This window comes from Polyodon spathula, chromosome 26, assembly GCF_017654505.1.
Source record: "Polyodon spathula isolate WHYD16114869_AA chromosome 26, ASM1765450v1, whole genome shotgun sequence".
Taxonomy (NCBI): Eukaryota; Metazoa; Chordata; class Actinopteri; order Acipenseriformes; family Polyodontidae; genus Polyodon; species Polyodon spathula.
Window position 1 is genome coordinate 19,927,605 of NC_054559.1, and position 14,720 is coordinate 19,942,324.

At 40.8% G+C, this 14,720-nt stretch overlaps 1 protein-coding gene across 2 annotated transcripts in view; it reads left to right on the plus strand.

Moving 5' to 3' along the window:
- Window positions 1-12,102, plus strand: part of LOC121300566 (guanine nucleotide-binding protein subunit alpha-11) — a 56,230-nt gene extending 44,128 nt beyond the window's left edge. For both annotated transcript variants that reach the window (XM_041229147.1, XM_041229146.1), the window contains exons 2-7: window positions 3,694-3,878; window positions 5,125-5,279; window positions 6,310-6,438; window positions 9,949-10,078; window positions 10,468-10,621; window positions 11,878-12,102. In XM_041229147.1, the coding sequence (XP_041085081.1) occupies window positions 3,732-3,878; window positions 5,125-5,279; window positions 6,310-6,438; window positions 9,949-10,078; window positions 10,468-10,621; window positions 11,878-12,068 (906 nt within the window). In that variant the 5' untranslated portion in view covers window positions 3,694-3,731 and the 3' untranslated portion in view covers window positions 12,069-12,102. The remainder of the gene's footprint in view (window positions 1-3,693; window positions 3,879-5,124; window positions 5,280-6,309; window positions 6,439-9,948; window positions 10,079-10,467; window positions 10,622-11,877) is intronic.
- Window positions 12,103-14,720: the final 2,618 nt, after the last annotated feature.

Sequence of the window (14,720 nt, forward strand, 5' to 3'; positions counted from 1 at the left end):
ATTGCAGAAGGTCAGGAGAGTCGGGGGGGTGTTGGACCAGCTTTTTGCCCCTTTGGTGCTACAGCACTAGAAGTCCAGTCATTACTAAGTCAAGCTTGTCCTAGTTAAAGCAAATCTGGGCACCTCCGCCTTTTTTTTTCCTGATGGTTGACACATATTTGCATACACGCTACAGCAATGCAAAGCAGTATTCACCACTACATTTTCATAAACGGCATAGTACAGTTTCTAACCACTTCAAAAAAACAAACCACACACACTGGGAGATTTGTGACATGAAATCTGGCAGCCATATAAAAGTGTGATGCATAATTTATAGAGACGCTTCCATTATAAATTGGACCCCGATAACTGGGCTGTGTGTCCTTATTTGGATGCTTTTAAAGTTTGACGCACGCCCACAGTGTTACAGCAGCTCTCAGGTTTGTTAATGTGACAGCCCTGTGAGACATTATTGCCTGGTTTCACAGACCCTGATTAGCTTTAATCTTGGACTGCCTACCTAATGTTATCTTGGGCAGTGCAGCTCAAGATTATTGCTGAACAGATACTGAAAAAACACTGACCATAACACTTACAAAGCCATTCAATAAAACATCCGATTCCAGGCAGATTTTGATCATCTTGATTTGTTGTTGTTGTTGTTGTTTTGTATTTTTTCCCCACGTTTTTACAATGGATACCCATTCTATCCAATGTGGGATGACTCTTGTTAATTCGCTTTTAAACCACCCTCAATATGTAATCTGAACTGTTTTTTTTTTTATTTTCAGTGGTTTCGTGCTGCATGTGAAATACAAAAGTGTCGGCCAGCGCAAACAAATTATCCCTAAAAAAACAAACTGTAAGGCGTAATGAACTTCAGCCCGATGCTGTTTCTGTAAGATAATTCAGTGCCAGGTACGTGGTTCGATTGCACTGAGACTTTGCCCCTGTTGCATTTAATAGCTCTCTGCATTGGTTTAGATTTGTGCAAAACAGCAACCGGTACTCCAATAGGCGTTTCAAAGCCAAGTCTGCCTCACAAACGACTACAATTTGGAGGCATGTCTTGTGCCTAGTGGTTGTAGTGACAGAGAGCAGATTGGAACAGATCTCGACAGATGACCACAGTCATCTGAGAATGATTCTGGACGGTTATACAGGAAAAACTGTAAATGTAAAACACAAGCGTCTCTCAATGTCCTTCATATGTAAATGAATATATAATATATATACGATTAATAGTTGGGACGCAGTCTTTTTCAACTGTCTGTCCCTCTTCGGCAGTCCTTATAATGAACGACACTCGTTTTTATGTATGCCTGAGAAGTCGTGGTTCATGCATGTTAGTTTCCCAAGGGGTTGCATCCCCAAACCAGCAGGGTAGTGATACGCCATTACCCCAGGCTGCACTTACTCACACGAGCATGGGCACGCTGTAGGGAGGGGCCACGTTTTTAAGGTTTTAAAAATAGAAAAAACTCAATTAGAATTATTATGTTTTAAAAACTCTAAGGATTTCCTGTGAACTAGTGAAGATTGTTATGGGATGCCCCTAGCTGTAAGATGTTTTAAACACTGGAAAGCCTTTCTTTAAATCACTGCAATTAACATTAAAGGCACATGCCACACTAACATATTTTATTGTATTTACCAAAAATGTGCTTTCTACAGACCAGATCCCCCTGTACCTTTTTGAAAGAGGAGTGCTTAAGCTAGGTCTGCTGGTTATGTTTTTGTTCAGTGTGAAATACAGGGTGCTGATCTACGTTATGTCTGTATATGTTGTCCTTCCCTAAATCCTGCTGCTAGTCAGATTGCATCGCTGCCAGCTTTTGCTGCTTGACTTCGCTGGTCTGAGCTTTTGTGAAGAAAGTGCTTGGGGATAGGGAGATGAAGGGGTGTAGTAAATGGCCAGGATTCATTGATGTTTTTTATACATGTACCCTCCACTGCAGCATTAGACTTGTACTGACTTTGCTGTTTTAAGTGATTGTGTTGTAACAGACGCTCGCAGTGAGTGCATCAGTGTCCACGTACAGCACTGTGTGACATCAGCTTTTATTTAAAAAAGTCTGACACCTGAAACGCATGTTGGGTTCTTCCCTGTCCAGCTCTGCTGCTTTTCTGTTTTGTTTTTTTAATTTTGCGGCTTTGCATTGAAACTTGATTTCTTTTGGGTTAAACAGTGCAGCCTAAGTTCAGCTGTGAGGTCCGATCACGTCTCGAAACCTTGGTTTGCTGTGCGTAGTTTCAGTACTGTACCGTGCCATGAGGTGCTTGTGTTTTGTGTGATAGGCGTGTTGATAGATACTGTGTTGGTTGTGCAGCAGTGGGATCTGCTGGTGTAGTTCAGTATTAATAAGGTCAGTATTCTTCTGGGCTCTTCTGTCTGCACATTGTCTTGTTGTTCCACAGATCTGCATACTGCCAGTACCTGCCACGGAGCGCTTGGTTTCAGGCCCCAGATGTGTGTATTTTAGTTGTTGTTGGTAATTTTTTTGCTGCTGTTGCGGGAATGCATGTAAGACTGATTTGCAAAGTAGTTTCACCTATTTCAGGTTTTACTACAAACATGATAAGTCATGGTTAAATGTTGCAAGCTCAGATGTGTCTTACTAATCTTGCAGTAAAACAGGAATGGATCAAACCGCTATGCAATGGGAGTCTGATTTCCATCCCTGTGTTTTTGTTGTTGTTTTTTTTTTAACTATAACTTGCACGAAATCCCAGAGGCAGAAACTGTATGGGAACTTGTGACCCTTTTGCTGTGTTTATTCTTCCTTTTGTCTGTAGTATGTACCTGGAAATGCACACAAGTATACAAACGGCAGATCTGCTATCAGCTTTGTGGTTAACCTAGGGGGGGTTGTGTGGAAGTGTCTGTCTAACACACCAAACCACACAGAGGTTTCATCTTCTGCATTTTGTGGCTGAGTTTCTCACTCGTAAGCTGCTTTAGTGATCAGATCCTGTGGCAATTAACCTGTTCATGTCCCACTTGTAAATTTGCAGTACGTTTTTCTGCAGGCTGCCTGCTGTACGCAGTTGTGATTTGTTTAATTTTGCCTGTGGTCCCCAATCGCACAACATTCAAAGCTGCACTATGTTAATGTGTCCTGTGCACACACGCAGGGTTGTTGGCTGCTGAAGGCCTCGCTTGTTGAGCTGTGGGGGTAACTAAACCTGTGGAAACAAAAGTGGGCTGCGTTTTCATTTACTAACTAAGGCCATTGTAATAATAGTAATACCTTTCTAATGTTGGGTAGAATTTATATAATTTAAATTAATAAAAAAGCCATCTGAAGTACCATTCCAGGGATGGCAATAAGAGTCCCGTTGTATAGCAGTTTGATCCATTCCTGGTTTTACTAGGACTTTCATGAGATACTTCTGAGCTGGCTAATCAAGCTTGCTTTAAAACCTGGGGTGGTTGAAACTGCTATGCGGTCAGGGTATGAATGTAGTGAAAACTGTTCTGGGAGATCCAGTCTGTATAGGTGAGTATCACTGGAAAAGAATATTATGGTATAGAGCGCTATAATAGCTGGCTAAGGCTGAAACTGCTGTGTTGGGCTGGTTACAGCAAACACATATATTTTGACTCCTCAGCTGACTGTTTGAAAAGGGTCTCTATAGAGGGGTGGGATTCATGACGTCTCTCTCTTGACCAGTGTTCTTGAACATCGTTTGCCTGCTTGTGTTTTCCAGGAACGGGAGAGAGTGGAAAGAGCACATTTATCAAACAGATGAGGATTATCCATGGAGCTGGCTACACTGACGAGGACAAGCGAGGCTTCACCAAGCTGGTCTACCAGAACATCTTCACTTCCATGCAGTCCATGATCCGGGCCATGGAGACCTTGAAGATCCAGTACAAATACGAGCAAAACAAGGTACAGGCCAGAGGCACGGCGCAATAAAACCCAGATCCAAGGTTAACCCTTTCAGAACTCCAGGTCTCTCCTTGCCTTCGCTCTGTATGTTAATGTTGACCGCTGGAACCTCACGGGATTTCTGGATCCCAGTCAGGTAGTTTCAATATATGCAAAAAAAAATCTGTATTTTGACCTGTTCTCATCCTCAAAGGAGTCCCTTATTTATGTAACTAAATTTCGACAAAATTCTGAACTGAAAGGGTTAAGGGAGATCTGGCAAGGCATGCACCTTCAGCGAATCACTTGGCCCACGTTTATCTACCTTTTTGTCCTTCGTGCTAGCAGTACTGAAGATCTGCTGATGTTTTTAAGCAGTGGGTGTTTGATCATTTTATTGAAGTTTGTAATGCGTTGTTCCAATGATCTAGCCACTAGGGATTCAGATGCAGGTAAGAGTCTCTTTCTGTCTGCTGGGACCAGGTCCCTACTGGAATGAAGTAACATTATAAGGTTTGCGTGTTTTATAGTGTAGATGCTAGTTTATAAGCATATATCCTTCACAGGGTGTGTTTGTGTACAGAAATCAACTTATGATCTTTTTTTCACAGTACACTATGTCGTAAAATGGTCATGTGGCCTGAGAGAGATGACCCTTATTTAAAATGTACCGCAAAAGATAAGCGCCCTGTGTACTTTGGTCCCCTTGTTATCTCTCTCACGTGCCGCCTGTAAGCTGTTTGTGAGCCATTGGCTTTATTTATTTAACCACTGGAGGACCCATGAAACCAAACAATCCTTCGTATCCTCTCTCTGAGCAGGGATAGCGTTTCTCTTGTTCTCCCCACGCGCTCAGAGTTTTGCTTGATCACCTTTTTTTAGGATTAAATAATCCAATATTGGTATAGAAGTAATCAATACCGTTCATCGCACACGCTCTTGTATATTTTCTTGATACGTTAAAATAATACATGGGAATGGTATTTTAAGAGAAATCTTGACATGCTACAATCTTGCCACTGGGTAGAATGTTGCTGCATGATCCTAAGTTGTGTTTTTCGCTCCCCACATTCCCACAGTTCAATAGGAATTCCATCAGAATGGCTTCCTACTGTTTTCTGGGGGTTTGAACCGATTTTCTGTCGCAGTAGTTGGTGCCTGTGTGTTGCTGGTTAGTGTCTGCTGTGAGTTCTTGCAAGTCTGCAGGCAGGCTCTGCTCTTTGGGTTTGTTGCCTCCCTGTTTGCACTGTGTTCTGTTTCTCTGCAGTCCAATGCCCTGTTGGTTCGCGAGGTGGATGTGGAGAAGGTCTGCTCGTTCGAGCACCCCTACGTAAACGCAATCAAATTTTTGTGGACCGACCCCGGGATTCAGGAGTGCTACGACCGGAGGCGGGAGTATCAACTCTCTGACTCGACTAAATAGTAAGTATGAGGCTGGATCAGGGGCAGGAGAGGAACACAGAGGGGCTGGCTGAGCTGCAGGGATGACGTGTAGCTGTGCCTGAGCCTGTTTTTTAGTTGAGTTTCGCTTCTACAAAATCATCTTGATGAAATGAATGCTAACCAAAGTTTTAAAATCTTGCTTTTATTCGCACAAGCAGGATTACCCCCCCTCCCCATCTATAAAGAACCTTTTTCGGGGCTTCGGTTTGCAATGTGCAGATATTTCAGAGACGACAGTATAGATGGAAAGTTGCTGCTGGTTTCTGGCACCTGATCTCTTCATCTTGTGTTGAAGCGTTTGTCTTATATTTTGAAACATTTGGCTCTCCTAAATCAAGTAAAAGAGCGCCAAAACAATTTCAGAGCAGTAAAAGGTGGACCAGTTGTAGTGTTGCTTAAGCTTTAATAAATCTCCTTTTAAATCTTTAACAAGACACAACTGTAATGTGAAATACTACAGGCTTCTGTAGCATTCAGCTGAAATTACAACTTTAAGCTAAGAGCAACCAGCCAGCCCTAGGAATAAAAAAATTATTTTGGTATGAATGTGCTTCCATTGGTAATAATTCTTCAGTACAAACATGAGTACTAGAGTCTGCAGTGGGTTGACTTGGTGCACTGAGAACTACATTTCCAAGAATGGAATGAGTATTGGGTTAGGAAAAGTAACACTGGGGAGAATAACTTCAAACTCGAAGCTACGAACTTGTTTGAAAGGCTTGCGCATTTACTTATTTATATATTTATGTATTTATTAAAGAAAGAAATGCATGAAATACTAAGATTTAAAACATTTGTTTTCTGTCCAAATTAAACTTTTGGTTTCACGGACCGGAGAAGACGGTGAAAGCACAGGAGAGGTTGAAAAAATAAAAAATAATAATAATAATCTTACCCCGATTTACAGTAGCAACAGATCCAAAAATACAGGACCCTGCTCAGAGGGGTGTGCTGCCTGCGGTCCTGCTTCGTGAATATATCGTGTTCCTGCGTTTCTCCCTGTTTGTAGCTATCTGAGTGATCTGGACCGTATAGCGGAACCGTCCTTTCTCCCCACTCAACAAGATGTGCTTCGGGTTCGAATCCCCACCACCGGGATCATCGAGTACCCCTTCGACTTGCAGAGCATCATTTTCAGGTACAAGATCAACAGCAAGCTCGCTCGTTCAGTACTGGCTGATCGCTTTATAGATTTACATTTTTAAAATTCTTCTTTTATCTGATATACATTTTAGATTTATTAGTATTGGTTTTTCTGAATGTAAGCTTTTTCTATGTGTGTTTTGGAGGTCACATTGCTAGATATCAGGGAGGGCCCCACCTATTATTATTATTATTATTATTATTATTATTATTATTATTATTATTATTATCTTGATTATTGTAAATTACCTTTCCAGTCCTTCTGTATTAATCGTTCCTAATGAAATCATTCACCACTGCTTGTCATTATTTTTAATATACAAATCCTTTTATTTTTAGCTTTCTGTTTTATTTTTTTTTAAGAAGGAGGGTGTTGGTTGACAGGATCAGAGTTTCTCTCACCAACTGAATGGCGACCTCTGCTGGCTGACCCTGGAACAGCCGTCCATACTCTTCAGCCCCTCCTTTTTGCTGTGTGGTTTCCCATGCAAGCAGGGATCTAGCCTAATCAAATGCTTTACAAAACAAGATTGCGAAAACTAATCATGACCGTGCTTCATAATAGCCAGTCCCATTGCCTTTCACCTTTTTTATGAGCGCCAGTAACAATACATAAGCAGGGAGTTGTGGGTAGGGCTTCCTGTCACGCTGCGGTCCACGTTGACGGTTTTATTTGGCAACACGAAGGGTTAATGAAATCCCCAGAAGATTTCAAACTCGTGTGGCTGTCTGTAATAAAGTTTAAAGGATGTGATTTCAGATGTCCTACATCAGACCTCGTTTTTTTTTTTTTTTTTTTAGTAGGTCAGTCTCGCACAGGAAAGGAGGTTGCTGGATGTGAAGGAGCGTTATTTTAGGCAGCTGTTTCTGGAGGCTTCATTTATCAAAGCTGCTGTGTAGCGCTGAGGCGTTTGGGAACAGAATTACCTTCCAGAAATTAATGTATAATTTCTGTGGACAGCCTGGCGTCGGTTTAACTCCTTCCTGCTGCTGCGGCTGCTTTTCATTGTTTCAGAAGAGATTTCAAACAGGCACGTTTCCTCCCTGTGATCACAGCTAGCGTACCCCCCAGCAAAGGACATTGCATTTCCCAGTCTGCGTTTCAGCTGGTCCTTGTGGAAAAGCAGCCTCGCATCAATGTTCTATGTCATATGTTATTTTTTCATGGTCAAAATCTGACATGGATGAGGCAGCGCTGCTTTCTAGCTGCTTTTGTGTTTGCGGAGACGGGAAAGCCTGTCTTGTTTGTGTGTTTTTATTTCTTTCTCCTGTGTGTGTGTAGAGCTAAAGCAGTGTCATGTTTATTAAACCTCAAGATCTCATTATTTTGAAGTGCTGTGACTGGGTGAAGCAGTCCAGCTGTCCCTAGGTAATGGGCTGATTTGGGTAAATCGTTTATTTATTTTTTCCCTCATAATACACAGTTCGAATGCTGGTGCACTAAAGCTTGCTGGCCTTGATTAATGATCGGAATATAAACTTCCCATCAGATACATTACAGTGTTTTAAAAGACTGTAAAAGTAGTCTGTCTCTGTTTTACCGTTAAGGCTTTAGGGCTCTATCCACACATCGTGAAGTTCAGACCACCCTTGAAACGCGTGGCTGTTTAACGCGTTTGCCTCGGGGCTCGAGCTCAGAAGAAGTTTTAACCGTTGTGATCTCTGACCCGAGGAAGGTATTCTCAGAGCCCGGAAGAGAAGATGAGGGACGTCCTCTCTCTCTGTAGAGACAGTGGAAAGATCAAGTTACACAGAGAGACAAGTAGATGGACGGACAGACAGAAACACAGTAGATAATAATCTTTATTTTTAATAAGGCACCTTTCACAGTGAAGATTGCTGCAAAGCGCTTCACATGAATAAAACATTGACAAATACTAATAAGAGAATGCAAGAAAAGCAATAAAAACAGAGACACACACAGAGCTGGAAAACAAGACAGAGAATAGAAGGAACATCATTTTAGTATAAAAACGCTCCACTATAAGAGTGTTTGTAATCTTGTTTTTAAAGCACTGACTCTTGGTGCTTCCCTTACAGAGCTAGGCAGATCATTCCAGAGTAATAGACAGTATAGATAGGGATATAGTTACAGATAGCCAGGCAGACTGTGACAGATTTTCAGGATCGCTATTAAAAATAACCGTTTTTACCCCCCCCCCCCTCAAAAAAAGGCAGGTTGACAATGTCTTGCAGCACTGTCCACGGATAATGTGAAGCCACGTCGGTCCTTCTGAAGCTGAGCGAATCCCGTATCACCACTTTGGGATTCTATATTTAATTTAGTGTAGTGCCAGTGACCTTCAAAACCCCCTTATGTCAAAAATATTGTAATCTTCCTGAATGCAGGATATGCATTCGGACCGAAATACATCTTTCATTTCTCTCTCTCGTGCTGTCTCTCTCTTGTTCTGTCTCTCTATCTCGTGCTCTCTCTCTTTTGTGCTGTCTGTCTCATGCTGTTTCTCTCTTGTGCTCTCTGTCTTGTGCTGTCTCGCTGTCTTTCTCATTCTGTCTCTCCCTCTCTCATGCTGTCTCTCTCTTGTGCTGTCTCTCTCATGCTGTCTCTATCTCTCCTGTCTGTCTCTTGTCTCTTGTGCTTCCTCTCTCGTGCTGTCTCTCTCTTGTGCTCCCTCTCTCTCTTTCTGTTGTGTTTTGACCCTTTTATTTTTCATGTGCTGTGGTTAATTTAGATATCAAGGCTAAACCAAATGTGATTTTATTTCTTTATTACTGAACTATGCAGGTTTTTAAAAACAAAAAAGGCTAAATCTGATTATTATTTCATTCATCTAGTATTAACTTTTGTAATGAACCTTGCCTGCCGTCGGGTTGTTTGTTAGTGCTGGGTTGTGTCATTCGTTTCATTGTATTTGTTGTGGGTTGATGGAGGGAGGGGCAGTTATTATCAGTAGTCCAGAGGCATGTACTTCATCTGAATCCATTTCTTGAACTTTACAGACTGCACGGGTTGGTTTTTGCACAGAAAAGTAATCGCTTGTTAAATTGACTGATCAGGCTGTCAGATGCCTCAGTTTATTTTTTTTAAATAATATTTTTTGGTGGGGTAAAAGCATTTTAGTCCTTTTTGTTAAATGTAATATTTTTCTGTTTTCATACCTGCTTTATGAATTTGCCTGAGTGGCACAGGAAGCGCACGGTATCTCATGGGCATTGCTGTATATCACACGGGGGACTCGCCATGGTAATGCTGAAGCTAATATTTTACAGCTGTATTGATGAAGCACACATTGTGCTGCGAAGTGCACGGGAGTCCAACGCTCTGTACTGCTCTGCGATTACAGACCTTGGCATTTTTATAGTTTAGCCTCTGTGAGAGAAGTAGGTTCCTTTAGGGGTTTTCTTTTTATCTGCGAAGATCTATTTTTAATTTGGTATTTTTTTCAGATTGATGCACCCATAGAACATTTTGTAAAGATCTTAACAGTGACTTTTAATGGAAACCCTTTTCTCTTATTGTCCCGTTCCCTCTCTCCCTTCTCAGAATGGTGGATGTGGGCGGGCAGCGGTCTGAGCGCAGGAAATGGATTCACTGCTTTGAGAATGTGACGTCCATCATGTTCCTCGTCGCTCTCAGTGAATACGATCAGGTCCTGGTCGAGTCTGACAATGAGGTATGGTACTGAGCCTCTCTCTGTCTGTCCTCTCCTCTCCCCCTCTCTGTCTGTCCTCTCCCCCTCACTCTCTCTCTCTCGCTGTCTCGCTCTCTGGGTTCATACAGATGTCTTATCTGACCACCCATCTCTTCAGGAGCTTTGAAAGCCCTCTTTCCGTGCATTCAGAATGCTGAAATATACAAGTGTGGTGTATTCTGCATTCGTTTCCACATGTTGTGACTGTCCCTTCGCAGTTGAAGGGTATATCTTGAGATGCAGGTCATGGCAGTGATTGTCCCAGTGTGTTTTTTTTTTTCAGGGTGGGGGTGTGAGAGATCCATGGAATTGGTAAGTTGCTAAAACCCCTTGTTCGGTTTCTTTTTTTTTTTTTTTTATCCCCCCCCCAGAATCGAATGGAGGAGAGTAAAGCGCTGTTTAGGACGATAATCACATATCCCTGGTTCCAGAACTCCTCCGTCATCCTGTTCCTTAACAAGAAGGACCTGCTGGAGGAGAAGATCATGTACTCCCATTTAGTAGACTACTTTCCAGAGTTTGATGGTAAACGTTCCGTCTAGAACTTCCAGACGCTTTCGTTTCTTTATTTCAATTCTCAGATCTATTCCGTGAATGCAGAAATGTAGGGTAATGGGTTATGTGACCATGTATAGATCAATTATTAATAGATTAGTTCTTAGCTTGTACATAAATTAATTCTTACCACCTTGGGTGGTTGGTTTTTTTTTTTTTTAACTAGGTATTTTTTTTAAGACATCAAAATTACTATAGAAGACACTGCCTCTGTTGCTTGCTGTGCTGTGCCCAGTGTTCTTGCCGCACTCTGCAAAGGAAGGGATTAGGTTCCTGTAGAAATCTGCTGCAGTAATTGTGGCAAGGTCATTCCTTGACAGGTGGGGTGACTCTTGGGTTTGGCTGCTGCCTGGCTTTGCTTGTCGGCTGTGCTGAAGTGCACGAGTCACTGTTAACCTGATTGGGGTTTCTTTACACATATAATCGCAAGAAGAGGTATTCTCTTTAGGACACAAATCCAGAACCAGAGTAAAAATACTGTCTGTCGGTGACTTCGCTTTTTCTTAGTTTTGCCCAGGGATACGGTTAGTGCTGCTGACACCTAGTGGTACAAACCTGGAATTGAAAGTGCTGCAATGGGCAGGTGGATGGTATTCATTTCGTAGGACAGCTTCTCCAATGCTTGACTTCGTTACCTCACCATGCACAGTGTGCGTACGTAGTTGACAATTTAAAAGGATTTTTTTTTTTTTTTTTGTATATAACTACAATTCCTAATACACTACTGCATTTCTTACATGCTTGTGTTCTGTGTGATTCTCTGTATTACCCAACAAAAAAATGGAAAGCTTTTGCAGGGATGGAAATAAGACTCCTCTTGCATACCTGTTTGATCCGTTCCTGGTTTTACTACATAAACACTGTAATCAAGCTTGTATTAAAACCTGGACTGGGTGAAACCACCAAGCACCTCTGTAATTGTCTAGTAGCTCGATATCCGACTCTATCCGATGCCATGCCCTGTACACTAAATTCATATTGGGATTGCTGATGCAGGACACGGTAATGGTACAGTAGGCAAGCCATAGATGGAAGGGGCGAAACTGCTAAGCAAGAGGAGTCTTCTTTCCATCCCTGTACGGGGTGTGACCGTCAGAAGCAGTGCAATGATTTCCTTAGATGAGTCAGTCAATGATAAGTAATTGCTGTAAGAGGTTTGGATTGCACAGCGATGGGTAACGGAGCAGCGGCCCTGTTAACGACACAAGTTGTTTCCTAACCCGCAGGTCCCCAGAGAGATGCCCAGGCGGCCCGCGAATTCATCCTGAAGATGTTCGTGGACCTGAACCCCGACAGCGACAAGATAATCTACTCTCACTTCACCTGCGCCACGGACACGGAGAACATCCGCTTTGTGTTCGCTGCAGTGAAGGACACCATCCTGCAGCTCAACCTGAAAGAGTACAACCTGGTGTAGACCCCCCCTCCCTCCCTGGTCCACGCCCCCCCCCCGCGCGTCGGTCGCGCCCCCGCCGCCACCCGCAACGAGCCACAAAAAATACCAATAAGAAAATCAAATCTATATATTGCTGAAAATATTTTAACATACAAATAAAACGTAGTGCTGCGTCTGATCTGTGCCAGTTTGTAATTCAATGGCAAGTCGTTCTGTCCACAGAATTTCTCTTGGTAAACGAGAGAGAAACTTTTAAGATTTAATTCAGCAGTACATGGGGGGGAGGGGGAGGTGGGTATATCCATATTCATCTCTCTTAGTTTTTAATAGTATTGATGTTATTTTAATTAAGGGCCAATTTGTATATTTATTTCAGCCAACTACAACTACTACATTATAATTTGCCAGGCTAAACATTGTGCTGCTGCTTTTCCTAAAGTCAGACCCCCTCCCCCCGCGCTCTCATTGCCAAATTTAAAGACTGGACCAGCTGACCTGGCCCCGGCCCCACCCCCATTCTGTGCTGTTTTAAAGACTGGCCCCTAAACCTAGATTTTAAAACAAACAGTTATGAACAAACTCCCTTTGTGCTGAACAGTGATTTTATAATTAAGGACAGTTCTGTTCCTGCCCCACCCCCCTCACAGAAACTAACCCAACCAAGTGATTTCTAATGCTGTACTTACTGTTTTTAATTGATTTATTATTTCTTTACGTATCAATTATAAAGTATTGATACTGTGATTTTGTGTTTTATTTTTTATTGACGTATTAAAACATAAATTAGTTACTTGCTGTTCTTTTACATTCATGGACTACAAAGATGGGGGGAAAATAAGCAAAAAAGTGTCAGAAGACCAGGAAACGTGTTCATAGTTATTGGAGGTGGAAGAATGACCTCTGCTTTTATTTTATACAGTTTAAATTAAAAAAAATAATAATAATAAAAAATTCTTCTGATCCGTAGGCATGGTTTTAAGAAGATTAACGGAGATTTTTAAGAAAAATAAATATTTATCTAATTTATGGACCTGGTAATTATCATTATATATATAGGCTTATATATATATATTCTATATTAACTATATAATATATATTATATGCTTGATATAATGTTGTCTATATATATATATGTGTGTGTGTGTGTGTGTGTGTGTGTGTGTGTGTGTGTGTGTATATATATATATATATATATATATATATATATATATATATATATATATGTGTGTGTGTGTGTGTAATATAATATATATATATATATATATATATATATATATATATATATATATATATATATATATATATATATATATATTATATATATATATATATATATATCTATATATATATATTATATATATATATATATATATATATATATATGTGTGTGTGTGTGTGTATCTATATATAGATCTATGTATCTATATAGCTGTAGCTATAGATATAGTTGATATAAAAACACCTCTCCCATACGATCCCAGGCAGAGGTTTATGTCTCAACTGTAGTAAAACCTTCTTGTGTTCAGCTAAGTAATCGGTTTTATTTTATTTAACTTGGTTGTCGATGATTATTATTGTTATTAGTAGTTTTAATGTGAGGTGGTAGTTGAACTGTGTTACAGATTTCATTCATGGACTTTTTTTTTTTTTTTTTAAATGCAAAATAGGAAATGTAAAGAGAGAATGTGTATTCCCTATCAGCAGTGGGTGAAGTGTAACCTGTCCCATGTCTGCTTGAAGTATTGTTAATATTATTATACAGACGCTTGTCCTGCTGTGAGACAGCTGTTGAAGTCAGTGAATTGTACTGGTACTTGCAGTCTGATTTATTTATTTATTTTTTTTGCATTGTATTCCGTTAGTTTTTTTTCTTTTTCATTGCAAGGGCTAATGAGAGGCTGTGTGAACGCCCTGATAGAAACAGACTGGGTCGTGCGTCGCAGCGGGCTTCAGTGTTGAGAATGGGTGGGACGGGGAAGGCATTGCTTCAGAACATCGGGGAGACTAACTGAATTGCAGTACTGCGTGGCCTTGCTGCAAAATTTAAAAAATAGTGCCAATTCACCTCCTCTTAAAATACTTTTAAGAGGTGCCATATCAGTTTTTAGAAGTTAAAAGAAACGGTTATCCTGTGATTTTGCACAGCAGATGCCTTATTTCGGATATTAGGAATAATAATAAAGAAATAAAAATACAATAGTGTTTTTTTAGTTTTAGTTTTTTTTTTTAATTGCAGACCTGTTTTGTTCTGCCCGGAACCGCCAGCATTAATAATCCAATTATAAAGCTTCACACTCAAGTTTATGAAGCCTCTGTAATCCTGCATCTTGTTCCCTAAAAAATAAAAAGATTTCTGCATCCTTGCTAAAAAAAAAAAAAAAAAAAAAAAAAAAAAAAAAATCTATATATTTGTTTTTTTTCTCCTGAAGTGCTGGTCCTGCCAAAAGACATCTTGTCTCAGAGCTGTCATTCCGCTGGTCTGCCATAAATGTGTTTCTCCCTTGCCTCTGTAATTGAGTGCGTCAGTATTCAGTATTTTTCCTTGCAATGCTTGACTTGTTCAGGAAATGTATTTGATTCCACCCCCCCCCCCACTCCCGGTTAAAAATCTGTGTTGTCCGAGACTTTTTATGGAAAAATGCAATGCAGGAAACGGCTGGCTTATGAGTGTTA